The following is a 27,102-nucleotide window of genomic DNA, read 5'->3' on the forward strand; positions in this document are numbered from 1 at the left end:
CAGAAAAGGCTTCGTTCTTTATAATCGAACGTAAATCAAATCAACTATATAAGAAAAAATTTCGACCACAAAATAATCTTTTGTTGAATTATATATACAATAGTAAATCAACAACCAAATTCGGTGTTGTTGAAATGAGCCATTACTGCTCACGTCTTTGTTTGGTTTTAGATTTCGTTTTGATGCTCGATTTGCTGCCACCATCTTCATCCGTACGGTCTCCATTGGGTCCCTTATTGCCTCCTGTCGATGCCAGATTCAAATCGAAATCCCCAGGGTCCGCGATATTTTGCAGTGTGAGATCTTGAACGTTGTAATTTTCTTTCAGAAGAAAGAGATCAAAAGAATCCGTACAATCCACGTTGTACCACCAGTCACACACCAGATGTCTTTGATTGAATATACTTCCTTCGGGACACAGAAAAGATATTTTGGAATGCTGGCTTTCACAAACGTGAAATACCTGAAAAAAGTAGTCTTTCAGCAAGTTATGTAGCTATTATATTTTACAGATTCATCGGGTTGATTTTAGAGTTGAACTTCAATATTTGTTTACTCTTCATTAATTCCTAAGCTTTTGCATTTTTTGTTGCTTCTTCAGATGATCAATATTAGTTCTTTCGAAACAAAATAAAAAAATTTCCTTTCGATTTGATGGGATCAAGGATGAAACTTCAATCTCCGATTTGAAGATATTACCTGTATTGGTTCAAACTTCCGACTGAGGAAGCAAATGGATCTTTCATTTCTGCTTCATACAGGTACATTTGAAAACGGAATAGAGCCATTCATGGGCAAATAGGCCACATTCGTTGAAAACGCCAAAACATTTTGATTTTTTTTTTGGAGGGAGATACATTTTGACACATAATTCTGTGTGAATTTGCAACCCCATGAACAGGGTGGCTCCTACCCTTATATTTAAAATAGGGAAGATCGGTTGTGTGATACCTCATATGGAAGCTTATGACGTCAGCTGTCTATTTTTGTATAAGGAGTACAAATAAGTTTCCGCCGTTTTGAGAGAAATGGCATGGCACGAGCCTTACGTCAGAATTCGCATAATAACCGGCTTTCAAGAACAACACAACCCTATCATATAATCAACTTCGTATTAGCAACATATAGTTTTTCTCATCCAAAAATGTCTAAGTTTGAGCCAAGTAACCGTCATTTGCGAGAGCTTTCAATTTACTTTTTTAATTGAAAAAAAAAGCAGCTGAGGCTCATCGATTGCTCGTAGATACATAGAATGAATCTGCCTTGGGTGAGGAGATCATGTCATGAGTAGTTTCAAAAGTTTAAAAACGGTGATTTTGACGTAGAAGACAAATATCGAGTGGCATCGTCCAAGCGAAACCAATGGAACTCTCTACCGAACACAATTAATGAGATTGAGCCGAGCTCTGAAGCAAAAATGCCCTTAATGCTACTCCAGACACGACAAAATTATTCTTCTGGATGATGATGCTCATCCGCATGTAGCATTTTCGGTGAAAAACTATTTGAAAACTCTTGATTGGGAAGTGCTACCCCACCCACCGTATTCACCAGATATTGCACCGTCCGTTTATCATCTGTTCCGGTCAATGGCACATGCTTTGCCGTAGCAGCGGTTCACATTATATGAAGATACCGAAATTGAGTTGATTAATGGATAGCCTTAAGTTGCGATTCCACCGGAGTGCTGCACTGTGCGGCACTGTTGCGCACATTGTGCTGCACAAAAGTTCATTGCAGTGAACTCGCCCACATGAAAAAGTAACGCACAGCTATTCCGGTGGAAACGGACGCTAAATGTCGCTTGTTCGTTTTGGAGTGCTAAACAAAATGTTCGTGATCAATTGTGCCGCACACGGTTTCGGTGGAATCGTACCTTAACGGGATAAGGAGTTCTTCAGACTTGAAATCCTAACGCTGCCCGAAATATCGGGAAAAGTAGTTGCTAGTGATGGAAAATACTTCTATTAAATCAAAACTACCATTCTTTCACAAATACTATTAATTTTTTGACAAAAACCGGCGGAAACTTATTTGTACTCCTGAAACTTTTTGTGAAAGTCGGATTGAATTTGACAAATTAATAGATGTATGCGTAATATTACATGGGAATATTTTCTGATTCGTGATGAGACATGAATATTTTCCTAAAGTTATGATTATTTTTTGAAGAAATCAATCCGTTCTATTATGTCAGGATAATCTAGGATCAACTTGAATTTCGGCTTATTCTTGCTTTGAGCAACCGGGCCTATGATCTTTTTTTTCTCATTTTTCTTTTCAAGTTCTATGTCACAACTCCATCTACAATGACATTGGACACATTAAAAATTACAATGTTAAAATTGTGCTATTGACAAAACAGCAAAAAATGTTGAAATTGAAATATTCATACTCCAGTGTATCTTCACACTCTTACCTAAACTTACGTACCCTAACTTAACCTAAGAAATATTTGACCTGTCAGATTCTGCAGGTTTTCAAAGATGTAAAAAGAATCGTCAGGTATAGATACTCGAGCGTGTGAGAAAAAGATACTATATATGCCCTACGTGTATCTGATAATAAATTTTTCATGTTAATCTGTCAGTTTGCGTGGTGGATCTGGCTGTACGGAAGAGTTGAAAATATTGAAAACAAAATTTTTCGGGCGTGTTAGATTTTTAGAGGATATTTTAATTGGGCCCAAAGGAAGCATCTTTTCAAGAGACGTGACGTAAGGTCACAGCGGTCCTGCAAAAAAAATCGTTACTTGTCTCGAGCGTGTCAGATTTTCATACGAAAGGTTATTCTCGGTGTTGCAGACGTGTTTACTCATTAATCAAACACTAAACAGGGGGGGGGTGTTTCTTGATCTTTCATTTTTGCAATATATCCCTTCCTGTACCTCCACTCATTTCTGTTTTCATTATGGAAGTTGAAGATAATAAAATTCTATACAACTTTTGTCTGAAGCAATTTTTGATACCCTTAACCGTTTTCGAGCTAGAAGGGAGAGGAGCTCAGCCACACATGCGAATGCCAAGGTCAAAGTAGAAACCTAGTTTAATGTATAGGGTGGGCAAATTTCGATGTTTCAGCACTACAGCTCTTACACCAGAGGAGATAGACAAAATCTGCTACCCCATTCTCGTTCTCTTTCTCTGAGAAACTTATAATAGTAGTAATCATTTTTGGACACTTTCTTTTGTTTTCGAGTTCTAAGCAAACATTGGGAAAATGGCGATATCGAAATAAATTTACATTTCCGCTAATACTGATGATAGAGCTCTGAAATTGAAACATTATTCAGGCACTTTTTTACGTAGAATGTGCTCGCCTTTTTAGCAGGATTTTTAATTACAAAGCTATCACCCAAAGTTATGTTTTTTTTTAAATGGGAACACTAGATTTCTGTTCAATTTTTTGAAATCTTAATTTTTACTGATATAAAAATATATAACATCATATGGTTTATATCAATATGAATAACTGAAAATGGTCAAAAATCTATGATTTCAACTTTTGACGAGCACAGCAAAATAGAGCTTCCTATAACAAGAGCAGTCTCCTTCCGGCAATGTCATTTTTTCTATGCTCTTTAATGATTTTCACAAAATTTGAATCTAGATATGTTTCATAAATTTTTATAATAACGAAAGCACTAATAGAAGGAGAGAGTGGTAATAATACGATGCTAAATTTTTCAATGCTCATCGAAAAATGAAATCATAGAAATATTGAGAAAAAAGGTTTTTGAACATTTTCTATTATTTATATTGATACAAACCATATGATGTTATATATTTTTTAAATCAGTTAAAATTAAGCTTCCAAAAAATTGCACAGAAATCTAGTGTTTCCATTTAATAAAACATAACTTCGGGTCATAGCTTCGTAATTAAAAATCCTGCTAGAAAGGCTAGCACGCCACTGGATCATACGTAAGAAAGTGCCTGTATAACGTTTTAATTTCAGAGGTCTATGATCAGCATTAGCGGAGATATAAATTTATTTCGATATCGCCACTTTTCAAATTTTTGCTTATAACTCGAAAACAAAAGAAAGTGTCCAAAAATTACAACTACTATTGTCAGATTCTCAGAAAAAGATAACGGTAACGGGGTATCAGATTTTGTCTATCTCCTCTGGTTTGAAAAATGTAGTGCTAAAAAATCGAAATTTGCCCACCCTGCATCACCATATTCACCATATATCTCAAAAACGTTCAAATGTAGAAAAAATTTGCTTCGGAAAAAATTTGTAGAAAATGTTACGTTCTACTACTTCTATAATGAATAAAAAAACAATTTGGAGCCTAGGAGTGGAGATAATTCAAAAACACTGATTTTGTGACCTTTATGGACTGTCAGATTATATTTTTTTGTTCTTCTTGAATCATTGGTTTCAAATTAAGGAAAAAAGCCAACGCTCTCGAGAATGTACGCCTGACTTTTTTTTTGCATATTTGGCGCCCTCCCACACATTTTCGTCTGGCTTAAATTGTCAGATTAAGAAAATGTTTACTTTTCAACATATAATCAACCACATAAATCCTATTCTGACAGGCTGTCTTAGACAATTTTCCCCATATATAGGTAAGATTTTTGGTAGAGGTACCTACTCTACAAGGTCCAAGGCATCTCGCCTTATATTAATCTTACACGCTCCAGTAAATCGAGAATTTCCTCCTGCGGATCCCCAATTATTACATGTTTAGTTAATTTCGTAATCTACCATTTTATGTCATCATATCATATATGTCATCAAATACTACTGTACGGAAAAGACATTTTTCGGTTAGGTACACTTCAAAAACATCAAATACTTCATACATAAACAATAAGTTTATGTCATTGATCTCAACAAACATCAAATAGGTAAACATTTCATAAGTTCCATCTAAATAAAAAAAGGCTTGATGAAAAACGCCATCAGTGACCAAATCATACTCTCCAACAAAAAGTGTATCCACTTCTGTGACACAAAATCGCCTTTTATGAAAAGTCAAAAAACCCCCCCATCTCTGGTAGAGGATGCATGACTAATTCTTTGAGTGAAAAGCATCGCAATTTACTGATTTGAAACAAAAATGGACTTTAGTTCAAGCGTTTTCCTACAATAGATTAAATATGTAGAAGATATGAAGTTTGTGTCTTATTTCTACACACTCTATCAAGTAGATAGGCACGTCAAAAAGTATCAAACAGGTTTGTGTATTGGTTCATCCGATGAAAATTGGTTCTGATAACTTTTGTGGGAAATGTGAATGAATCCGTATTTATTTCTGCGTCAGCGAGCTTCATCATGTTATGATTTAGCGATCCCATACTCCTTTTGGGACCAAGAAGAGGTGCAATCGTTAAAAAAAATACGCATAATTGGTGGTTCTGCTGGACACATTCACGGTCACGAGGACATATCAGGAACAAATGAATCCCAATTTTAAAGCAATTGTTATTATCATTGTTGAAGGAGATATTGGATATTGTTCAATTACGTGGGATAAACCGAGTGCCCTGTTGTTAGAAATCGAAATTATGTTGAAAATACCATGCTTCAGTGGAATTCGATCATGTAAGAAATTACAATATCATCTATATCAAATAACAGTTAGGCTTCTATTTCCCCATAATCTGATAGCTGAAAATCCCCTTTGTTCAGCGGTATACCAAGGTGTTACCGTTTATAGCCTATCGGTTACCTGACAGTCGGTCTCAATGTCTGCATAATATTGCCAATTTACTTTCCCTTCACAAGTAAATCCCGTCCGTGGGATGGACGTGAAAATCGGATAATCGAGCTCTGGAGCTCCTGCGAGATTATCCGTGTAATGATTGGAGTAGTTCTGCTCCTCACGTGTCAAGTCATCCTCTTCTTCTGGGATTTGGCTCTTATCTTCCTTCGATTTTTTAGTTGCGGCAGAAGACTGAAAAGTTGAAAGTTAGTGAGTTCTTCTTTAAAATTCGCTCAATTACCTATATGTTTTCCCGACATTATTATACTGTTTCATTCAGAGTAATTTAAAAAATTCATAAAAAAAGCATTGTGCATGTTATAACTTTAGGTACCACGTATTGAAGCTTAATTTAGGTTGTTTACAATAAGCAAAATAATTATTTGGAATTCGAGATACAAATTAATCTTCCTGAACATTTCAAATGAGGTTTAATGAGTCCGGCCCTGAAATATTGAAATAATTGTTATTTCTCTCACAAGGTTCAATAAATTCTTTCGATATGTTTGGGCTTGATGATGGCCTAAGTATTTCCATGAATTTTGAAAATTCCTCTGTAGTTTTCTGGGGAAAGCCAGAAATTATTTTTTCATAGTCAATCCGTACTGAGCTAGTTCACTTTATCTCCGATATGAGTATGTACAGGGTCGGCAAATTTCGATGTTTCAGCACTACAGTTTTTGAACCAGAGGAGATAAACAAAATCTGATACCCCATTCTCGTTCTCTTTTTCTGAGAAACTTACAATAGTAGTAGTCATTTTTGGACACTTTCTTTCGTTTTCGAGTTATAAGCAAAAATTGGAAAAATGGCGATATCGAAATGAATTTATATCTCCGCTAATACTGATGAAAGAGCTCTGAATTTAAATCATTATACAGGCACTTTTTTTACGTAGAATCCAGTGGCGTGCTCGCCTTTCTAGCAGAATTTTTAATTACGAAGCTGTGACCCAAAATTGTGTTTTCTTAAATGGGAACACTAGATTTCTGGGCACTTTTTTGAAAGCTTAATTTTTACTGATTTCGAAAATATATGACATCATATGGTTTGTATCAATATAAATACTAAAAAATGTTCAAAAACCTTTTTTCTCAATATTTCTATGGTTTCAACTTTTGATGAGCATAGAAAAACTCCTTCTATTAGTCCTTTCATTATTATAAAAATGTATGATATATGTATATCTAGATTCAAATTTTGTGAAAATTGGTAAACAGCATAGAAAGAATGACATTGCCGGAAGGAGACTGCTCTTGTTACAGGAAAGGTTTTTGAATATTTTCTGTTATTTATATTGATATATACCATATGATGTTTTATATTTTTGAAATCAGTAAAATTGAGTCAAGCACGCCATTGGATTCTACTTAAAAAAGTGCCTGTATTATGTTATAATTTCGGAGTTCTATCATCAGTATCAGCGGAAATATAAATTTATTTCGAAATCGACATTTTTCCAATTTTCGCTTATAACTCGAAAACAAGAGAAGGTGGCCAAAAATGACCACTACTCTTGTTAGTTTCTCAGAAGAAGAGAACTAGAATGGAGTATCAGATTTTGTCTATCTCATCTGGTTTAAAAGCTGTAGTGCTTAAACATCGAAATTTGCCCACCCTCTGCACAGTTACTCCTGGAAAACCCCGTATATTACACTTTTGAAGATTATTCATTATAAATGGTCAACAATATTCAAATAGAAAATAACAGTTAATAGTTGTTCATCTGTTGACAACACCTTGACTTGATGCTATTGAAACCAACGCAGAAAAATTTTAGTAAACGATGCAAATGTCATGTAAATATGACATGATGGAGATGAAACATGTACAATGCCACGAAATTATTTAATGTTTATTCAACAGAAAATGGCGAATGCGCACATCATAATTTCAGATATCTTAGGATAAATAGGAGAATTTGACGAAGCATGATGAATTACTGTCATTCATGAACAAAGTAAAAGTGCAAGTAGTTGATTCCAACCTAAAATATTTCGGTTTATATCGAAATGATGTAGCTAATACTGATGAATGATAATTTATAATCTCATCTACAATATTATATATCAGCATGAAGAGTAACAAAGTTCATTCACGCCTACTGAAGATCATTTAAAAATATGCTTCCTAAAAATCATATATATTCAGGCAGTTCGATTGTGGAAGAAGTTGAAAAACTCAAAGCTCTTCATTTATCCAACTTAAAACCCGATACAACAGTGGAGAATTTACAGGAATTTTTAAGTAATAAATTTTCCTCTGCTCTATCTAGAGCTTTCTCTCGACCCATCTGGGTCGAATTGGCCAAATAAAGCGAGGGACCATCAGTTTTTTCGATCGAGGACCATAACACAGCGAAGATCTTGAAGGAGACACCTATTGATGCATTTGAGAATTTCAAACTGTTACAAGTGAATGCTCAAAGCTTCACAAATAAGTGAGATATTCTCGAATTGCTTGTGATAGAAAAGAGACCTGAAATTGTGAGTGTCGTCGACTCGTCGAGCACTGGTGCTGTTCGGACAAAATACAAACAATGACCATTCCCGGATACATTCAAGCTGACTACTACTGTCGACCCGACAGAGAGCATGGGGGTTCAATGATTTACGTTGAAGCTGGCTTGGAGGTGAAAGTTTTGGGTGTGTCCTGATTTTCAGAAAAAATGGATTGTGAAATTTTGGAACTATAGTGATCACTCGTAATCACTCGACCTTGTTGTGGTAATGTGAAAACTTTTTTGGACAGAGTATCACTAGCTATCAACCATTGTTATGACTCAGTTGACATAGTATTTCTCTGTGGTGACTTGAATATTGATTTCTTGAAAGTAAGCTGTAAAAATGGTTTATTGCTTTCAGATTCACTGGAAAGCTTTAATTTGAAAGTATTGTCAAATGAACCTACCAGAGTCTCTTTACTGACGTCACAATTCATACTTCTATTTCTAAAGTTGACTATACATTTCCACTAACGCTGAGTCAATAAATTACAATATTGAAGTATTTGAAGCTCATATTAGTGGCCATCGAATTATCTCACTTGAGCTATTTCTCAATTGTAAATTTGAGCCACAAAATGTAGTTAAATTTGTTAGAAATCTTAGTCGACGTAATCTTGATGATTTTGTTTATGGCATTTCACACTGTAACTTTCATGATATTTACACTTTCCAATATGTAGATGAATATTTTGATTCATTTTTAAGTATAATACGTGAAATTTTTGAGGATTGTTGTCCACTTATAAAATGCTCTGGTCATGTTGAACATGACAAAGATTGGTATGGGTGACACCTGATATAATTGCTGCAAAACGTAACTTGAATAATCTTCGTTGGTAATCAATATAAAAAAGCAAAATTCTCTTATCAATCCCTGATGAAGAATACAAAATATGAATTTTCAAAGAAATTAATTGAAAAATCTGACAATAAAAATAAAACTGTCTGGAATATGGTGAACACTTTCAACTGCTCCAACATTCATTTCGCTTGTTGATGGCATTCCACTTAAGGATCCCGAAGTTGTAGCAGAGATCTTCAGATCTTCGTTGATTATTCTACCACGGTTGTTGAGACATCCCTGAATAGTTATTATAAGGGTTCATTAAGCCTCTCGTGTACCACTTCACCCATATCAAGTGTGAACTTTTTCTTTTTTCCCGTTTTTGAACACGAAGTGGGTGATGTTGTTAAATCACCTGAAAATTCTGGTTCGGGAGCTGATTTTGTTTCTGCGCGACTATTGAAACTAATAATTGGTGAGATAAGCACTCACTTCGCTTATATTACGAACATGTCAGTAGAAACTGGAGTTTTTCCCCGTCTTCTGAAGAAGGCAACTGTTATTCCAATTGTCAAAAAGGATGATATGGATGCTGTTTCAAATTACAGACCTATTGCCATCCTGAGTACCTTTTTTACAGTATTTGAGAAAATAGTTCATATATGGTAGAATGATGAAGTATTGATTTGAGATCCTTGATGATGCTCAGCATGGCTTTAGGTCAGGTCGTTCAACCCAAACTAGGAGGTTAAATTTGGTGAATTTATTCACGAACATCCAGATAATGGCTCATATGTAGCACCTTTATTTTTTGATTTTTCAAGGGCCTTTGATAGTCTCTCTTACCAGTTCATATTAAATAAACTTTATAACTTTGGATTCCGAGGCATCTTTCTAGATTGGATTCGAAGTTATCTTGAATGTAGAATCGCGTCAGTTCGTGTAGGTGATTGATTTTCAAGTGAACGTAACTTGAAATTAGGAGTGCCTCAGGGATCTGTTCTTGGACCACTTTTGTTCCTTCTATTCATAAACGACCTTTCATCAAATTTGAAGAAAATATTCCTACGCTTACTGAACTGTGATCGCTCAGAGCTCTGGTTGATCTGGATAATTTTATTTGGTGTTACTGCAGATACGTTGGAGGAGTTGCAAAGCTTATGTCAATTGTTTGTGCAAAGTTTCGATGACTGGTGTCTTAGGAACCGGATTAGAATGAACGTTGATGAAACAGAATGCATTCATTTTAGTTTGTCCAGCTTCGATGAAGACAGATTTATTGTTCGTTACCTGGATATAATTATCACAGCTAAAAGTCACACTAAGTTTCTAGGTATCCATATTGATAGACACTTGAAATGGCATACGCATATCGATGCCGTTTGCAAAAAACCCAATAATTCCTATTTTGCATTAAGTAGAGTGAGGAGGGCCCTTCCATTAACATCTATGATTAACATCTACTATTGCTTGGTGTATAGCCAAGTGACTTATAATAATCTGCTATGGGGTTACTCTTCCGCAACAAACAGAGTTTTTATCATTCAGAAACGAATACTCCGTTTGATTTTCAACTGTCATCCGCGTTCCTCTAGCAGGCCCATCTTCAAAGAAAATGGTATTTTTACTCTGGCCTCTTTGTTCATTTTCAGGTGTCTTATATATGTGAAAGAAAATAAGTACAGTATTGTGAAACTGTCTAGTTTCCATTCTCATAATACGAGAAATAAGGACCAATTATATTTTCCTATGCATAAAACTGCGAAATTCGAAATGTCTCCATTTTATCAAGGTGTCAAACTTTTCAATCACCTTCCTCGTTACATACAATGTCTTCAAAAAAATTAATTCAAAATGGTAGTTGAGGATTTGATACTGAAACAGTGTTTTTATAATGACCATGAATATTATTGTTATATCTTTGAAAAATGTTGACTCAATAAATAGGCATGTATGTCTAAATATTGTAATGTATAAATTTGGGACTCCGAAGTACCTTTAGGTTTTGTTGGCTTGAGAATGCTTTCTTGAATTCTGTAGCCACATAAGAGTCTCAACAGTTCACCCTTCTTCAGAGAAGTTGTAAACTGGATTGAAGAACTGACTGCCTAAGGAGTTGATTGAAAGGATCTTGTCCTACGCGTTTTTCTAAGTTGAAAGTTTTTTTCTTGTTTACAATTTTCTTAACATTCTAAGTTGCCATTGCAATTTGAATGCATCTATTAGAACGGGTTTTTGGAGGAGGAAAAAACCGATGGAGAAACACTCTGGACGAATAGGTATTTAAGGAATGAATCGTTCCTAAAAGTTCCCTCAGGATTTCGAAACTTGAAGATGCAAGAAGTATTTGGATCTCACTGACTTCCCCACAGGAAATTGTCGCCCTAAGAAGCATGTGATGAGAATGGGCTTCGCAGAAACTAACGAGTGTAGATTCTGTGGGCAAGAAGAAAAAACTGAAACTGTTCAACTGGTCACAGAATGCAATTCTGCGTAAAGAATGTCTTGGATAAGAAAATTTCACGAGGAATGGGGACTTAGCCTCCTCAAGCGCTCTCAGAAATGCATTAGAACTATGAAGCTAGAAGGTAAGCTGTAGATTGCGCAGTTGTGAGAACAATTTTCATGGGGGGCACAATTGATCTTAAGGTCGCAGTGTAATGTAGCCCCCTTACTCTACCCCAAACTATAAGCTATTGCCATTGCGATTTATCACAACAGATCAATAAGACATTTCGAACGGGTTCTTTCCTTCTGGTTTGCATTTGTTCAACTATTGTTTGAAACGTTGTATTCTACCATTACATATTTTCAATTTTTTTCTCCCGTATTCGTTTCTGTATGAAACTGAATATCCAAGTTTTGGAGAAGAAAAATAATTAATATTATCGCAGATCGGGTAAAAATAAGGGTATTTCACAATAATAAATGGATCACGCTGTCAAAGTAAGGCAGGTGAATAATAATTCACAATGACTTATCGGTATTCAATCGGATATTCAGTTTCGTGAAGAATCGTTGACTCGTTAACTAAGCTTCTTTGATTGATTTATTAACGGAAGCTATTTGTCAAATCAAAGGATTGGGATGACAGTTCCAAAACATAATATTCTAATAAAATAAATTAAACGTTTGACTATAGGTGTCATAATTTCACACGGTTCACCTAGTGATGAGCGAGCAATCAATTCCAAACATAATACAGTACAATCGCGATACTGTGAACACTCGCTCGTTCGAACGGCTCAATAGCGTGAACAATATTGTTTCTGCCAAAAAAGGGCAAACTAAGATCTCACAACTTTTTCAACCATTGTGAATCGTCGATTAAAATGTATTTTAGTTTTATAAGATAATAAATCTGTATAACAATATGTTGTAGAGTTTGTATTTCAGTGACCTCCGGTAACATGAACAACCTCTATTTTGTGAACAACCCTGGTTATATTCTGTTCACGTTATCGCGATTGTACTGTATTCTTATATTTATTTGCCAGATAAGAGTGAACTGGGCGCTATTCCTATCTACAAATTCATAACCGTCAATCTGTCACTTATTCCAATGAAATGACCTTGACCAGCTTTGTGCTTTCGTAGTTTTTCAATTATTATAATTATCTACTCTTGAATTTTCGTCAAAATACACAAGGTATTATTTCACATGTAGACACCTGAAGTCAAAAAATACACTTCTTTCCTCTTCAATTTCTTTTCGATTCGGCTTAGATAAAGAGATATAGCCATTTTGAATTTCCATAATCAGCTCCTGGAAACTTGACACTGAAGTTTTTTTCACATACATAATTTCAGTCTTGGAAATAAGCTACTATATTATAAAAACAAGCGTAATCTCGCCGTTTTCATTCCATTTGGTGAACCTCAATTTCGTGGGCGATGAATATAGAATATACTTCTCTTAATTTTCATTTCATTATCGATTATATAGGTAAGTAATAACGAATTCGGCTTGCAACAACCATATTAAGCTGTGATATTTATCTCCAGTATGTCACTTTTTGTCGTTTGTTAGTTCATTTCCTACAAGAAAAATAAGGTATATTTTTACTGTAATATGATTTTCAATGTTCGATTTCAAAAAATTGGTAGGTGATAGTTTATAATGTACAAAATAATTCACCCTATAGAGTGTGTTCAGCTTGTTAGAATCAATTCATTTTCATCAAGAACCCCGAGCAGTGGGCATTTTTCACACTTTTTGCTATATCAAGCTAATTCAACTTCGTTTTTGATGCACAAACTATCCCACCTCGTAGATTGTATTCAGCATATTCGGAATAACCCATTTTTATGTTCTATAGGAGCGACATATGAGCGGAATCATTTCATTCCTTTATTCTGAAAAACATCCTGTACCTCAGAGATGCGTAATAAAAAAAAATATTGAAAAAATTCACATGAGGAAACAATAGCTATACATACATTAAATTTTAAACAATCTTGTGTACCGATCATTACTGTGGCGTCGGCATGCACCAGCAACGCCAAATATGAGAATAAACTATAAGAATTAATCTGTTGTAACAGAACTGTAAAAAATAGAATACTGAAACATAACTTGCTTAATGAATAGTGCTTTTCATCTGCTTCAGATAGAAATTTATCCACATCTTGTTTATACTCCATTCACTTTTATTTTGGCACTCCGTTAGCCATGAAACTTTGACACATTTCACTCTGTATACTACGAAAATGTGGGGTTATGACGCTTGTCAGAACATTTTTGGGTTTTAAATCAACGCTGTGTTGACCGTTCTATGTAAAAGTTTCTGTTATTACGTATTTCATCACAATGTCTAATCTCTTAGTAAATAAACAATTAACAGGACAACTGGCGCGTATTTGTGGCTGTTCATCTTAATACATTGATGTAATGATAATAATTAGGTATTTATTGGTACCTTAAGACATTTACAATGTATAGGACAAGTCAAATGAAAAATAGAAAAATTAATCATCGGGAACTTATTTGACGATGACATTAATCGAAAATCCTGTAGTAAACTTTTCGCATTAAATCACTCAAACATAAAATTCTCAAATGCCACCACTTTTTTGGGTCTCCCAATAGAAGGAAATTCTTTGTCATCCTCTTCATTCACAATCTTTCTGATTGTGGAAATATTCAGTTGAAATAAAAGTCGTTTCAGTCGATTCAGATGAAACATTATATAAATTACTAGCTGACTCGGCAAACGTTGTTTTGCCATATAAATAATTTCCATGTTATTATTATTATTATTATTATTAATTTCCAAAAAGAGTAGGGGTTATACACATAAACTCAAAAATACAAAATAAAAATGGAATGCTTCAATACATAAACTAGATAACTCGCACGTATGTTCACAGTCACTTGAAAAGTCATTTGGAAAATCACTTGAAAAGTCAATTCTGGTTCTGAATGAGCAGATCGAGTCGGTTTTTGAACGTGTTCACCGAGTTGGCACCAACCACACTATGTGGAAGACGATTCCATCCATCGAAAACTCTATTGGAGAGAAACACTTGACGCTGTGTAGTCCTAAAATTCTCCTTGGCCAGTTTGAAGGCATGGCCGCGGAGTTGTGTGCTACTTCTTCTATAGATGTGATCGAGATTCACGCCAAAAAGCCCATGCAATGCTCGATACGTCACAATAAGATCTCCTCTATCTCGTCGATCTCTAAAGGTTTGGAGATTCATCAGTCTCAAACGAGCGTGATAGTCTGGCCTTATCTTCCCAAAAGGAATCCTTGTGTTCCAACGCTGCACAGACTCGAGAAGAAGTTGATCGCTTTTAAGAGAAGGACACCACACTGGTCCAGCATACTCCATCAAAGGGCGCACATAGCTGCAATAAAGTGTCCTACAAGTTTCCAAGCTGCAGCCCCTAAAGGATCTCTTTATCATGTAGGTCATCTGTCTGGCTTTTGCTGCAACAGCCGCCACGTGGCGGGACCAGCTCAGATCATTAGAAACTATGACGCCCAGATCATTATAGTGGTCAACGGGGCTCAAGCGATGACCATCGACCACATACTGGTAACGCGGATTATTTCTACCCAGATGTAAGACGTGGCATTTGCTGGGGTTCAGTGGCAGCAACCAACTTCGACACCACTCGTCCACAGCCCGCAGATCGTCCTGCAGAGCTCCCGCATTCGACGCATGGTTATATTTTTTGGTGTCGTCTGCAAAAAGTGCGCTTGGAGATTTCAGTAGTCGAGGTAAATCAGACGTATAAAACAAAAAGAGAATGGGACCCAGAACTGATCCCTGCGGGACACCACTGGACATGAAAATATCTTCCGATGAATAAACATCTCCCACTCTCACTCGAAATGATCTACCAGATAGGAAGGCTCTGATCCACGCAAGCAAATCGCCTCTTATGCCAAGGTGATGTAGTTCAGACAAAAGACGACGATGTGGGACCCTGTCAAAAGCCTTGGAGAAATCATCCACATCCACAGGAATACCCCGATCCAAAGAGAGAGTCCAATCGTTCAGACAGCTCAGCAAGTTTGTCATGGTGGAACGACCAGGAACAAACCCATGTTGTTCGCGGGGTATGATATCATGTATCAACGCGAAGTGGAGAAGCTGATCAGTCACAATTTTCTCCAAGATCTTGCATACAGAGGAGGTAAGGCTTATTGGTCGATAATTATTTGGCGAAAACTTATCTCCCCCCTTATAGATAGGGGTAACTGAGGCCTTCAACCAGTCCTTCGGGAGGGTGGAAGTACCCAGCGACCTCTCGAAAATGAGGGATAGGGGAAGAGCAATGGCGGATGCACATCTTTTTAAAGTAAAAGGAGAAAGGCCATCGGGACCAGGAGAAGATGATTCCTTAAGATTCAACAGATGCTTGAGCACCAAGTCCTCATCGACGGATACAGTCTCAAGTTTCGCATCTGGACCAGTCATACGGACCGTGGGCAATGGCCCGTCCGGCTCAGAACAGTAGACGCCAGCGAAAACCCCAGCTAGTGAATCCGCGGACTCCTTGTCACGCTGTCACTGCTTGAAGCAAGTTGAGTCTCATAGGAGGCTTTAGCCTTATCAATCGCAGATGAAACGAAGTTGGAGTAGGATCTGTGGTTGCGGTAATCTGAATCCGATCGACTACGGAGATATCTTTGCCACAAAGATTTTTTGCATCTGATCATTTTCAGAATATCTTGACTTATCCAAGGTTTTAGTGGGTTGAGTTTGATAGTTTTCTTTCTAGTGAACCTTGAGAGCGTAGACCTCATAATATCAATAAAGCAGTTCCACATATCATCGACATCATCACATCGGTTGAACAGTTCCCTCCAGCTGATTCCATGAAGCTCGGTGTTCACTGCTTCATAATTTATTATTGGGATCGTTCTGGTATGCCGAGGTGAAGTATGTAAAGGAGTCATCTGGATCATCGCAGTCAGGACAACATGATCAGACTTCCCAAACGGTGGTAGATAGTCTATCCTAGAAATCAGGTTGGAATCGGAGGAAATCATCCAATCCAACAAAGAGGGATTTTGACCACTTCTATATCTGGTCGGTTCCAGAACGAGCTGCTGCAATCCAGAATCAGCAAATAATTTCGCATAAGGGAATTTCGCATGGAGGAACGTGTATAAGAGGCCAGTGAAGGTCCGGGCAATTAAAGTCTCCAGTAATTAAAATGTTCTCCTTTGTTGAAGATAGTTCACACAAAAAATCAGACAAAACGTGATCATAAGCACAGGGTCGTGGGCGATATATACACCCCACGGTGATTGAGAAATCTTTACGCGAGATGTCCACAAATAGATTATCAATTCCAGACCAGTCCTTGTGCACAACATCAATGGAAAAGTTGTCAGCGATGTAGTCGCTTACATAGATACAGACTCCACAATAACCAATGGCATTCTTATTGTCATCACGAAAAAGTGTATAGGATGGAATAGAGTAAATGCTGTCACTGATTGAGGGTTTGAGCCAAGTTTCTGTTAGCATAATGATGTATGGACGATAAGATTGAACGAATGACAGTAGTTCAGAGAACTTAGAACCCAGCGATTGAACGTTTGTATACATAATCGGCCATGACATGACATCTAGTTTTTTTTCGAAGTCCCCGGAGAGGCATCTACAGTGGTAGTTACGATTTTAGGACAGCCCTTTACATACTTTATTGTGAGATTCGTCTCTCCTCCAGACTGCCTCGTCTTAAGCTCCTTGCGCAATGAGGAGAGCTCACCAATTTGCAATCTCGTCTTATCATCCTGTATAGGAATGTTTCTGTACTGTGGACTCCCGCGAAGAGAAAGTTTGTTCCTCAAGATATGAGTCACAACATCAGGGTTGGAAAATGATACCTTCAGCCAACGTGGTCTTGAAGTATTTCTAGCCGGCAGCCGCGTCACCCCCACCAAGCTTGAACTAGAGTGTTTATGGACGTGATCAACAATCTCCCCAGCAAGCACCACATCCCGGGAGCTATCCCCACTTTCAGGCACATCGACCAAAATGATGTTGTGTGACCTCCTAACACGCTCCAGAATTTCAGGATAGTCAGAATGAGGTCGAGAAGATGAGGACAAACCGCTTTCCAGGGTAGACAGCCTCCCTCTGATTGTAGACAAATCTTCAGATATGGTCGCCTGAGATCGATTGACCGTCTCAACATCCTCGAAGCATCGCTCCAGAGAACTCTGATGTTCGGATAGGATCCTTGAATGATCACTTAAAGTAAAAGTGCAAACAGCCAGCTGAGAAAATAAGTCGTCCTGTCGCTTTTCAACACGTTCAACACTAGCAATCAGGTTCTTCATTTGGTTCATAAGCAAGTTGAAATGTTCCAGAGTAATTGACTGACTTTTCGATGAGTCGGGATCAGGGACTGCGGCAGTCGGTGTTGGTGAAATAGAAAAACTGCCAGTACGACTTCGCGTGGTGCGCCCACTAGAGGAACACCCAGTACAATCCCACCTACAGTTTTGACTGCTTTTCAATAGGGATAACTCCTTCTCTGATAGATTTACACAAGAAGCGTGAAAACATTTTCCGCATTTTGAGCACGATATGGATGATTGACTGCTCGAAACAGTCCTGACGCAGACAGGACAGGATGCAGGCATACTGAAAAACTATCGAGCACAGGCTACTGGTCAAGGATTAACAGCAAAGACACACTTCACTTCCTTGGGCCTATAAGGAAGACTTTAGGGACAGACTGGGGAGGCCACGAGAAACAGGAAACAAGGAAAGGATAACAAGTTCAGGACCAGTACAAGTTAAGGCGACACGCAACAACTAATAAACAAAGCGAATCGCAGTGCAATCGAAATACGCTTCAAAGATCGCCAGTACTAAACAGGATCGTGAATTACGGGGCTCCCGCTACGTTTAACGCCGATTCCTCTGAGTGAACGGAAAAAATCGAAATAAACAATGAGTAAAATGCTCCTTTTTCGGCGTGAAAAATCCCGATAATTAGGACAAAAATCTCTCCCCCTATAAAATGACCACTGATAAGAATCACAGCTACAACAAAATTACTAACCAACTCAACAATATAATTCAGAATTTGCAGAGCACGGTTTTCAACGTATGTACCAGAGCTATCATTCCTTGTGTTGTGAATGAAGTATAAATCTCATGTATCATAAAAAAATAGAAATTAAAAATTTTGTCTAAAAAATAAAAAAAAAATTTAGGGGTGGACTACCCCTAACATTTAGGGGGATGAAAAATAGATGTTGGCCGATTCTCATAGATAGCTCACCCGGCAAACGTTGTCTTGCCATATAAATAATTTCCTAATGATTAAATTACTAAAATGGCTATTGAAAAATAAGGGTTGATCGTAGAAGGGTGAAAATTGAGGATTGTATGTATTTTTGTATGTTGTATCATAAAAAAATAGAAATTAAAAATTTTGTCTAAAAAATACAAAAAAAAATTTAGGGGTGGACTACCCCTAACATTTAGGGGGATGAAAAATAGATGTTGGCCGATTCTCATAGATAGCTGACCCGGCAAACGTTGTTTTGCCATATAAATAATTTCCTAATGATTAAATTACTAAAATGGCTATTAAAAAATGAGGGTTGATCGTAGAAGGGTGAAAATTGAGGATTCTATGTATTTTTGTATGTTGTATCATAAAAAAATAGAAATTAAAAATTTTGTCTAAAAAATACAAAAAAAAATTTAGGGGTGGACTACTCCTAACATTTAGGGGGATGAAAAATAGATGTTGACCGATTCTCATAGATACCGGATAAGCACAAAAAATTTCATCAAAATCGGTCAAGCCGTTTCGGAGGAGTATGGTAACGAAAACTATGACACGAGAATTTTATATATTAGATCTTACATTGAATATGTTCGCTAATGTCTGACGTATTGTAGATTTTATAGTATCAGGGTATAACTATTTGAATGAGCGAACCTGAATTCTAAATAGCACTTCCTTTGAAACCCTGTCTCTTTTTTCAATCACTTTCGGCATTTGCGTAATAAAAACTGATATTAGTTGTGGCGACGGCGTTATGACATTAACGACATTTCATGAGTGCCAACCTTACTCCGTTCTAGTTACAAAAACTTGAGAAAATTATTTCATGGCCAACCGACTGCTAAAATAAATGTGAATAGAGTATACTTAGGGTCAAAGATTTTTTCGGTTTGTGTCCCTCTGCCTTTCGTTTGAGGTAAGGAACGACGCTGGGAAATGTACTTATATCTATCCCTTCATTCAAATTGATTGTTGCTCGTAACATTAAGTACTTAGTCCATAGCGAAGAACTTTTGTAAGCTTTCAATTTACTTTTGAAGTAAGCCAGAATATACTGGTCTTACAATTTTCTTCGTTTTTCACCACTTGTTATAGGCCGCATACATATTTTCATAAGCACTTTTTGATTTAGTGGGTAAGAGTGATTCTTTGGCGCTTGCGGCTGAATTTTCTACGCTTTCTTCTCCAGCACTATCTATTTTTTGGATTATTATGACGTTTGCCACAAAATTGAGGAATTAGACAATTTGGTTTACTAAGGTTGCAGTTTTCCTGAAATAACACATGTAAATCAGATGTTTCGAATAACTAAACAAAAGTCACAAATAAAGAGAGATTTATACATGATCATTTGTTGAGCAGTGTATTCCTCTTTCTCATTATTTCACTCATGGCTACAGCAGATCTGTTCAATAACTACATACTATAATCACGAATATTTTGTTAATGACAGATGAAAAATTTTTCTTACTTCCCTACTATATTATTCACAATTGGAGAAATAGTATCTACTTTGAATAACAGAATCCTTCAAAATGTCCACCCAAAAAATTATACAAATAATTCTACAGGAACAATCCTTTCATTACAGAAAATTGAAGTCCTACATTGTGTGCCTAACAATAGCCAACTCCCCCATATTATTTTCTGATTACGATCTCGACATAGCGGTCATAATAATGCATGTAAACAACCTCAATTCACAATTAATAACTGCAAATGAAGACATCTCGAATTGCGAGATTTGTGTTGAGTAATTCGAAATCAATATGTATACCTGGTGAATTGTGGCTTGAGTTGCAAGGTGATTGTGGGGCGAGAGAAGGTCGTTGCTTACTCTAATGAAATGCTATTACACGTAGGCTCGTTACCTTCTAAGTCACGGAAACCTGAAAGCATACTCGAATATGAATAAACCTGTAAAATCGATTCATGCAATTTTAAGTGAACCAATAATATTACTGCGAAATTCTGAAATACGTGAGTTCTACGAATAATATTCCTGTTTATTCAACTTACCGATGGTTTTCGGAATATTCACAGAAAAAAAATATGATTCTAAATTAACTCTCAACATACTCACACCATACCATATTTTTTTGATGTATTAAGGTATAGCTCTTCCGTAACCTATTGAGGAAGATCTTTCCTTCCTCAATCCTAATTGCATGGAAGAATGTTGAATAATGATGTACAGGGTGGGCAAATTTCGATGTTTTAGCACTACAGCTTGTAAACCAGAGGAGATAGACAAAATCTGATACCCCATTCTCGGTATCTTTTTCTGAGAAACTTACAATAGTATTAGTGATTTTTGGCCACTTTCTTTTGTTTTCGAGTTATAAGCAAAAATTGGAAAAATGGCGGTATCGAAATAAAATTATATCTCCGCTAATACTGATGATAGAGCTCTGAAATTGAAACATTTTACAGGCACTTTTTTACGTAGAATCCAGTGGCGTGCTCGCCTTTTTAGCAGGATTTTTAATTACGAATTACGATAAATGGGAACACTAGTTTTCTGTGCAATTTTTTGAAAGCTTTATTTTCACTGATTTCAAAAATATACAACATCATTCGGTTCGTATCAATATAAATAATAGAAAATGGTCAAAAACACTGTTTCCCAATATTTCTATGGTTTCAACTTTTGACGAGCGCACAGAAAAATAGAGTTTTCTATAACAAAAGCAGTCTCCTTCCGGCAATGTCATTCTTTTTATGCTTTTTACCAATTTTCACAAAATTTGAATCAAGATATATTTCATAAATTTTCATAATAATGAAAGGACTTATAGAAAGAGAGACTGGTAATCATACGATGCTATATTTTTCTATGCTCATCAAAAGTTGAAACCATAGAAATATTGAGAAAAACGGTTTTTGACCATTTTCTATTATTCATATTGATACAAACCATATGATGTTATATATTTTATAAATCAGTTAAAATTAAGCTTCCAAAAAATTGCACAGAAATCTAGTGTTCCTATTTAAAAAAACATAACTTTGGGGTCATAGCTTCGTAATTAAAAATCCTGCTAAAAAGGCGAGCACGCCACTGGATCCTACGTAAAAAAGTGCCTATATAATGTTTCAATTTCAGAGCTCTATCATCAGTATTAGCGGAGATATAAATTTATTTCGATATCGCCAGTTTTCCACTTTTTGCTTATAACTCGGAAACAAAAGAAAGTGGCCAAAAATGACTACTACTATTGTTAGTTTCTCAGAAAAAGAGAACGAGAATGGGGTATCAGATTTTGTGTATCTCCTCTGGTTTAAAAGCTGTAGTGCTAAAACATAGAAATTTGCCCGCCCTGTACTTTAAACTCAGTTTTTTCATTAACTAACTAAGAATGGAGTTCACGAAAAGGTGAAGAAACTCAAGAACCGAAGAGCACCTGGACCCGATGACATCAGCAATGAAATTCTAGAGAATGGTGGCATAAAAAATGCTCTAACTCTCAAAAAGTAATATCCAGCCAATAAACATCAGAAGAGTGGAAACGAAGCACAACGATATCATTGTACAAAAAAGGAAATAAGAACAATTCCAGAAATTTTAGATCAGTAACCGTTCCAAACAGCGTATTCTATTGACTCTTGGAAAACTTTATAGGTATCAACAAAGAACAGCAACGATTCAGGTACAACATATCAACAGTTGTAGAAATATATTCATTGTTGAAAAATTTGATAAACTTTTATAACTGCTTTCTGGACCTTACCGAAGCATTCAATCGAGTGCGGCTACCAAACGTCATGAAAATTCTGAAGGACTGCAAAACAGACTCTAAAAATATAAAAGTCATTAAACAGCTTAACAAAAACAACAAAAAAAGGATCACAATTCAACACATTCAACGAAGCCATACATATACTGTCAGGAATTCGCCAGAGCAATAGTCTAAACCCGATCCTATTCAACCTAATCATGAATGAAATGAAACAAGTGTCAACAAGACCGGAGAAGGATATAAAATAAGGACCAGGGCATTGAAAATTGTATGCCATGCGGCTGATGCTTTTCTAATGGGTAAAAACACTGAAAACAAAGAGGATCTACAACGCCAGCTACATCGATTCCAAAATAACAGCCAAAAATTCAATATGATCATATTATCATTGGAGAAAACAGAATCGATGGTCATCTCAAGAGAACCTATTAAATGCAAATTGGCTCGCAACAAACTATCCAGGAGTAGAAATATCCAGCTGCAAAAACTTGTACCAAGAATTATGGATAGAGCATCACGAATATGAAACATATGACAGCAAAAATCAAAGTCCGTAAAAACCAATCCGCGGTGAGCTCAATATTCGATACACAAACCTTACTCAATAGATTTTTATGATCGATAAATTTTGTAAATTATTATATGAAATGAATTTTAGATCAAAAGTGAATATAATTGGATATAATTAGTGACGGCAATATCGACAGTAGGAAAACTTTTGGGAAACCGTATGATTTCATTTCTTCACATTCAAGAATAAAAGTTTGGAATATTTGTTAAAAAAATAGCCATCTTTAAAAGATACTACACTTAATTCTTAAAAAAGTTGCTCAATTAATCTCTTTTTTGTTCAAGATATCTTCACAAATCCTTGAATTGAAAAACTTCGACTTCAGACTGTACAAAAAGTTCAATTACCTAAGCGAGTTTCAACCTCGTCTTCTTTTGTCGACATATTTTATTCATTAGGTGATGAGCTAACGCATATATGTACGCGAGAAAGGGATTTTTTTCAAGATGGCGGCGGAATACTAAGCAGTGGAAAAATAATGTGTGCATTAAAGCCACTTTTGTAGGGACCCCTTTTTTATAATCGAAGTCTCGTCAAATCCATTCCGACAATAAATAGATTACCCCACAGACAAGCAGACGTACTGATAGGTACACTTGAAAAAATAGTGACTAGGTTGAGATAACGTGCAGACCCAAAAAACTGAAAAGAAGTAAGATATTCGAAAAGTTCACAAGGATATTCCAACCTTATTTTTAAATTTCAGCTAACATAAATTTCTTTAGCTCATAGCTCAGATGAGACGACCTGAAAATGAATCATAAAACAAAAAAATTTCGAAATGATTTATATTCTGAAGCCTTCTTTGGAGAGTCCCCTTTCCAATAGTCAGGGTTTCGCGAAAATCAATTCTGGGAAATCAAAGATTATCTCGGAGACAGGCCTATAGACTAAAATCAAGAAAAAGCTGATCTGGTTCAAATTATTTCCAAATTACCGAAAAAAATCGAATATTGCAGAACGACAGTCCCATTTTAATTTTACATTTCAGTTTTGAGTATTAATTTAACCCCTCAATACTCAATGATAGTAGTATAAATATACCTACTAACAAGTATTCGAGAAAAATGATGAATTTGCCAAATATTCAAATGTGTGGCGCGTTCTCAATACGAAATTCGAATTTCCATTTCTTCATCTCTGGTTGAACTGAACTGATTTGAGAGGAGAGAATTTTAATTAATTCATTAGTTTTTGAAATCTACCTATTTTGAATATTTCCCAATTTGCAGGCCGATTGATTTTCTTCTCATCATCATCGAAAATAATTATGCAATAACTATCTTTCGGACTCATTTTTTTACAGGTGCTTTCATTGGTATTTTTAAGAGCCGCTCTGGTCAAATATATATAAAGAGTGATTCATTGGAAAATGCTCATATAATCAGGGTAGATAGGAGACACTGAAGTGCTTCTGAATAACCCATTTTTTATGGGGTTTTATGGTTCTTTGTAAGTAATATACAGGCTGATTCACTAATTTTCTTCATTTTTTCGATCGACTTTAACGTATGAACCACCCTATACATTGTTGTGATATTTAATTCATATATTCGTGGTTCGGAGTGCTAATAAAAATAATAAACATAATGAAAAAAATTTTATTTCCGGTCACGCTGCAAAAGATGTAATGAACATTCGATGAGCATTAACAAATATGGAAAAAGCAGAAAAATAAAAATATGAATATATTTGGTCTTTCCGCATACAACTTTTCCACTGGTTAGAAAATGGGGGGCACAAAATTAAAAAAAAATTATTTTTTTTCCCAAATCGTTGTAGGTACTTTTTCAGTTCAAATCATCAACTATTTTTTATTCTTCTAATGTGTGTGTCCCAACTTGATTGAAAAATGAGAGTGCATGTCTGTATTTTCGACAAAGTTTTCATTATCAATGACTATCAAACGCTTAGATTTCTTAGAAATGAATATGATGCTCATGTACCAACCTTTTTTAAATATTATTATAATACGAATGCAGTGTTTGGAATAGGTACATCAGTTATTGTCACTAATAATTTGTGCCCATAATGGACATGTTTTCTCGAATTTCATTCGTGGGATCTAGTAATTGAGAAAGTGGTAGGTATTGATAATTTTATGGAATGAATCCTACAATGTACCTATTTGGAAAAGCCAATTCATTTGTTTTTCAATTGTTAAGTTGAAAAGTGAATAACTTGTATGCGGTAAAACTAAATACATCTAGTTTTCCTTATTTTTTCCGGTCTATCCAAATTTTCAAATGGGAGAATTTTAATATACAGGATGTTGTTTCGACTGGAGGTCGGACTTGGGTATTGGATAAACCAAATAATATAAACTGTTCATAAGTTTTGATTAATTGAAATAATGAAGAAAATTACCAAATCTTAGTATAATGAAGAAAAATAAACCCATGAATTATAGGTTATTTAGAGGTAACTGTATGCATCTTTCCCAAAGAATCATTCCGTATAATATTTCATTGCTTAACATTTGAATCCCGAATCTTTTAAGAATGTAATTCCAATATGTATGGAGAAATTGCAGATAAACTTCTTTCATTTCTGTTTTCAAAATACGAACTCACTCGTTATCTCAAAAACCACGAATTATATTTTATTGACTGAATGAAGAAATATTAAAGTTTATCTAATTTGAAATCTTCTGCTACTTTTGGTTCAATAGAGTATAATGAATCACTACAGAACACCTACAAAATGTGAGTAATAGGATTTGTTCTCTAAAAAATATTTCATGAATACGCTGAAATGTGCTGTGATAAAGATAACTAGTGTTTATCGCAAGACTTTTATCAGGTCTGTGAATGATCCACAAAAGGTTCGAGATTTTCGTTCCAATCCGATAAAAAAATTCCATCACAATCACAATAGTATTTTATGAATAATACAGAAGGCTACATTTTACATGTATTGAATGAAGTTTTTCATTCTCAAATTTCCGATATCATTGTTGATATCGACTAGAAGAATTGTAATGGCAGGTTTTCAAAGAATAGTTGCGAATAAATTCAAGTTGTGAATCCTTGTCAAAAATTAGTGTGAGTTATTCATATTCTTTTTGAGTTGCCTCTGCAATTGCAAGGGGTAGAAGAACACATGAGGAAATAAACATTTCTTGTGAGTGAGGGCACCTCCAAGGGAGGTTCAAGGTTACCGCCCCCTAGGTAAAGATGTTGGGTTTAGAAGATATCCGGAAATTCTAGAAATGGCTAAAAACAACGAAAAAGCTCCCAGAATAGCTGGTGGGCAGGGTGGGCCGTGCCCCCCTATTACCGCCTATGTAGAAGAAGCCATCTCTAAAATTTGTTTTTTACAAGAAATTTTTTTCTTTATTGATATTATACCATGAACAAACTAATTTTTAATAGCTTTTTTTCGACAAACTATATCTCCTGTAATGTCTTGGGAGAATTAGAAATTTTTGGAGAAAAAAAATCGTGAAAATATACATAACGTGATTCGCGATGGCTGAAATTATCTTTGAACTTTACTCAGTAGACGGATTTCATGTTGAGATTATAGAATAACACCATCAGAAATTTTTTCATTGTCCCCTTCTTGTGTCTGCTCAATTTCATTTCTAACAGTTTTTTGGTTTCCTTGAATAAAATTAGAATTGCTTTTCCTGTGCCGAATTTAGGAGGGTGTATCTGAGCTTGAGGTTCTCAAAAGAAGATTATATGAATGCTCATTATTTTTTGACAAGGAATCACCCATAAAATTTTGTCGCTATTCATTCACATCCTGTAGTTTTATATTTAACATGCGGAAACCAATGTATTTTCTCTAGCTCTTGAAGCCAAAAAGCGTTTTTTGGTCGAACAATGATAAATGGCAATATAAAGTACTCACCAGCAGCGTGAAACCAATAAGGCACATTATTCGAAATAAGAGGGCGAAATCCATTATTGAATCGCGCGAGAGACAAAATTAAATTTTCGCTCTGCAGCATCTGAAGACAATTATCGTGTACTGAGATTCACTCGAAAATGAAGTGAAGATAT

At 35.7% G+C, this 27,102-nt stretch overlaps 1 protein-coding gene across 1 annotated transcript; it reads right to left on the bottom strand.

The window, feature by feature from the left end:
- Window positions 1-33: 33 nt before the first annotated feature.
- On the bottom strand, window positions 34-27,102 carry LOC123314936. The gene is made up of 3 exons (XM_044900406.1): window positions 26,951-27,102; window positions 5,684-5,908; window positions 34-463 (listed from the first exon to the last, which is right to left on the bottom strand). The coding sequence occupies exons 1-3, from the start codon at window positions 27,002-27,004 to the stop codon at window positions 143-145; spliced, it is 600 nt and encodes a 199-aa protein (XP_044756341.1). The 5' UTR covers window positions 27,005-27,102; the 3' UTR covers window positions 34-142.

Source organism: Coccinella septempunctata, chromosome 6 (assembly GCF_907165205.1).
Source record: "Coccinella septempunctata chromosome 6, icCocSept1.1, whole genome shotgun sequence".
Taxonomy (NCBI): domain Eukaryota; kingdom Metazoa; phylum Arthropoda; class Insecta; order Coleoptera; family Coccinellidae; genus Coccinella; species Coccinella septempunctata.

Coding starts and splice junctions, on each gene's coding strand:
- LOC123314936 (XM_044900406.1), bottom strand. CDS start 27,004: ATGGATTTCGCCCTCTTATTTCGAATAATGTGCCTTATTGGTTTCACG. Junction 5,909..26,950: donor TTATTGGTTTCACGCTGCTG/GTGAGTACTTTA, acceptor TCAACTTTTCAG/TCTTCTGCCGCAACTAAAAA. Junction 464..5,683: donor ACATTGAGACCGACTGTCAG/GTAACCGATAGG, acceptor TACTTTTTTCAG/GTATTTCACGTTTGTGAAAG.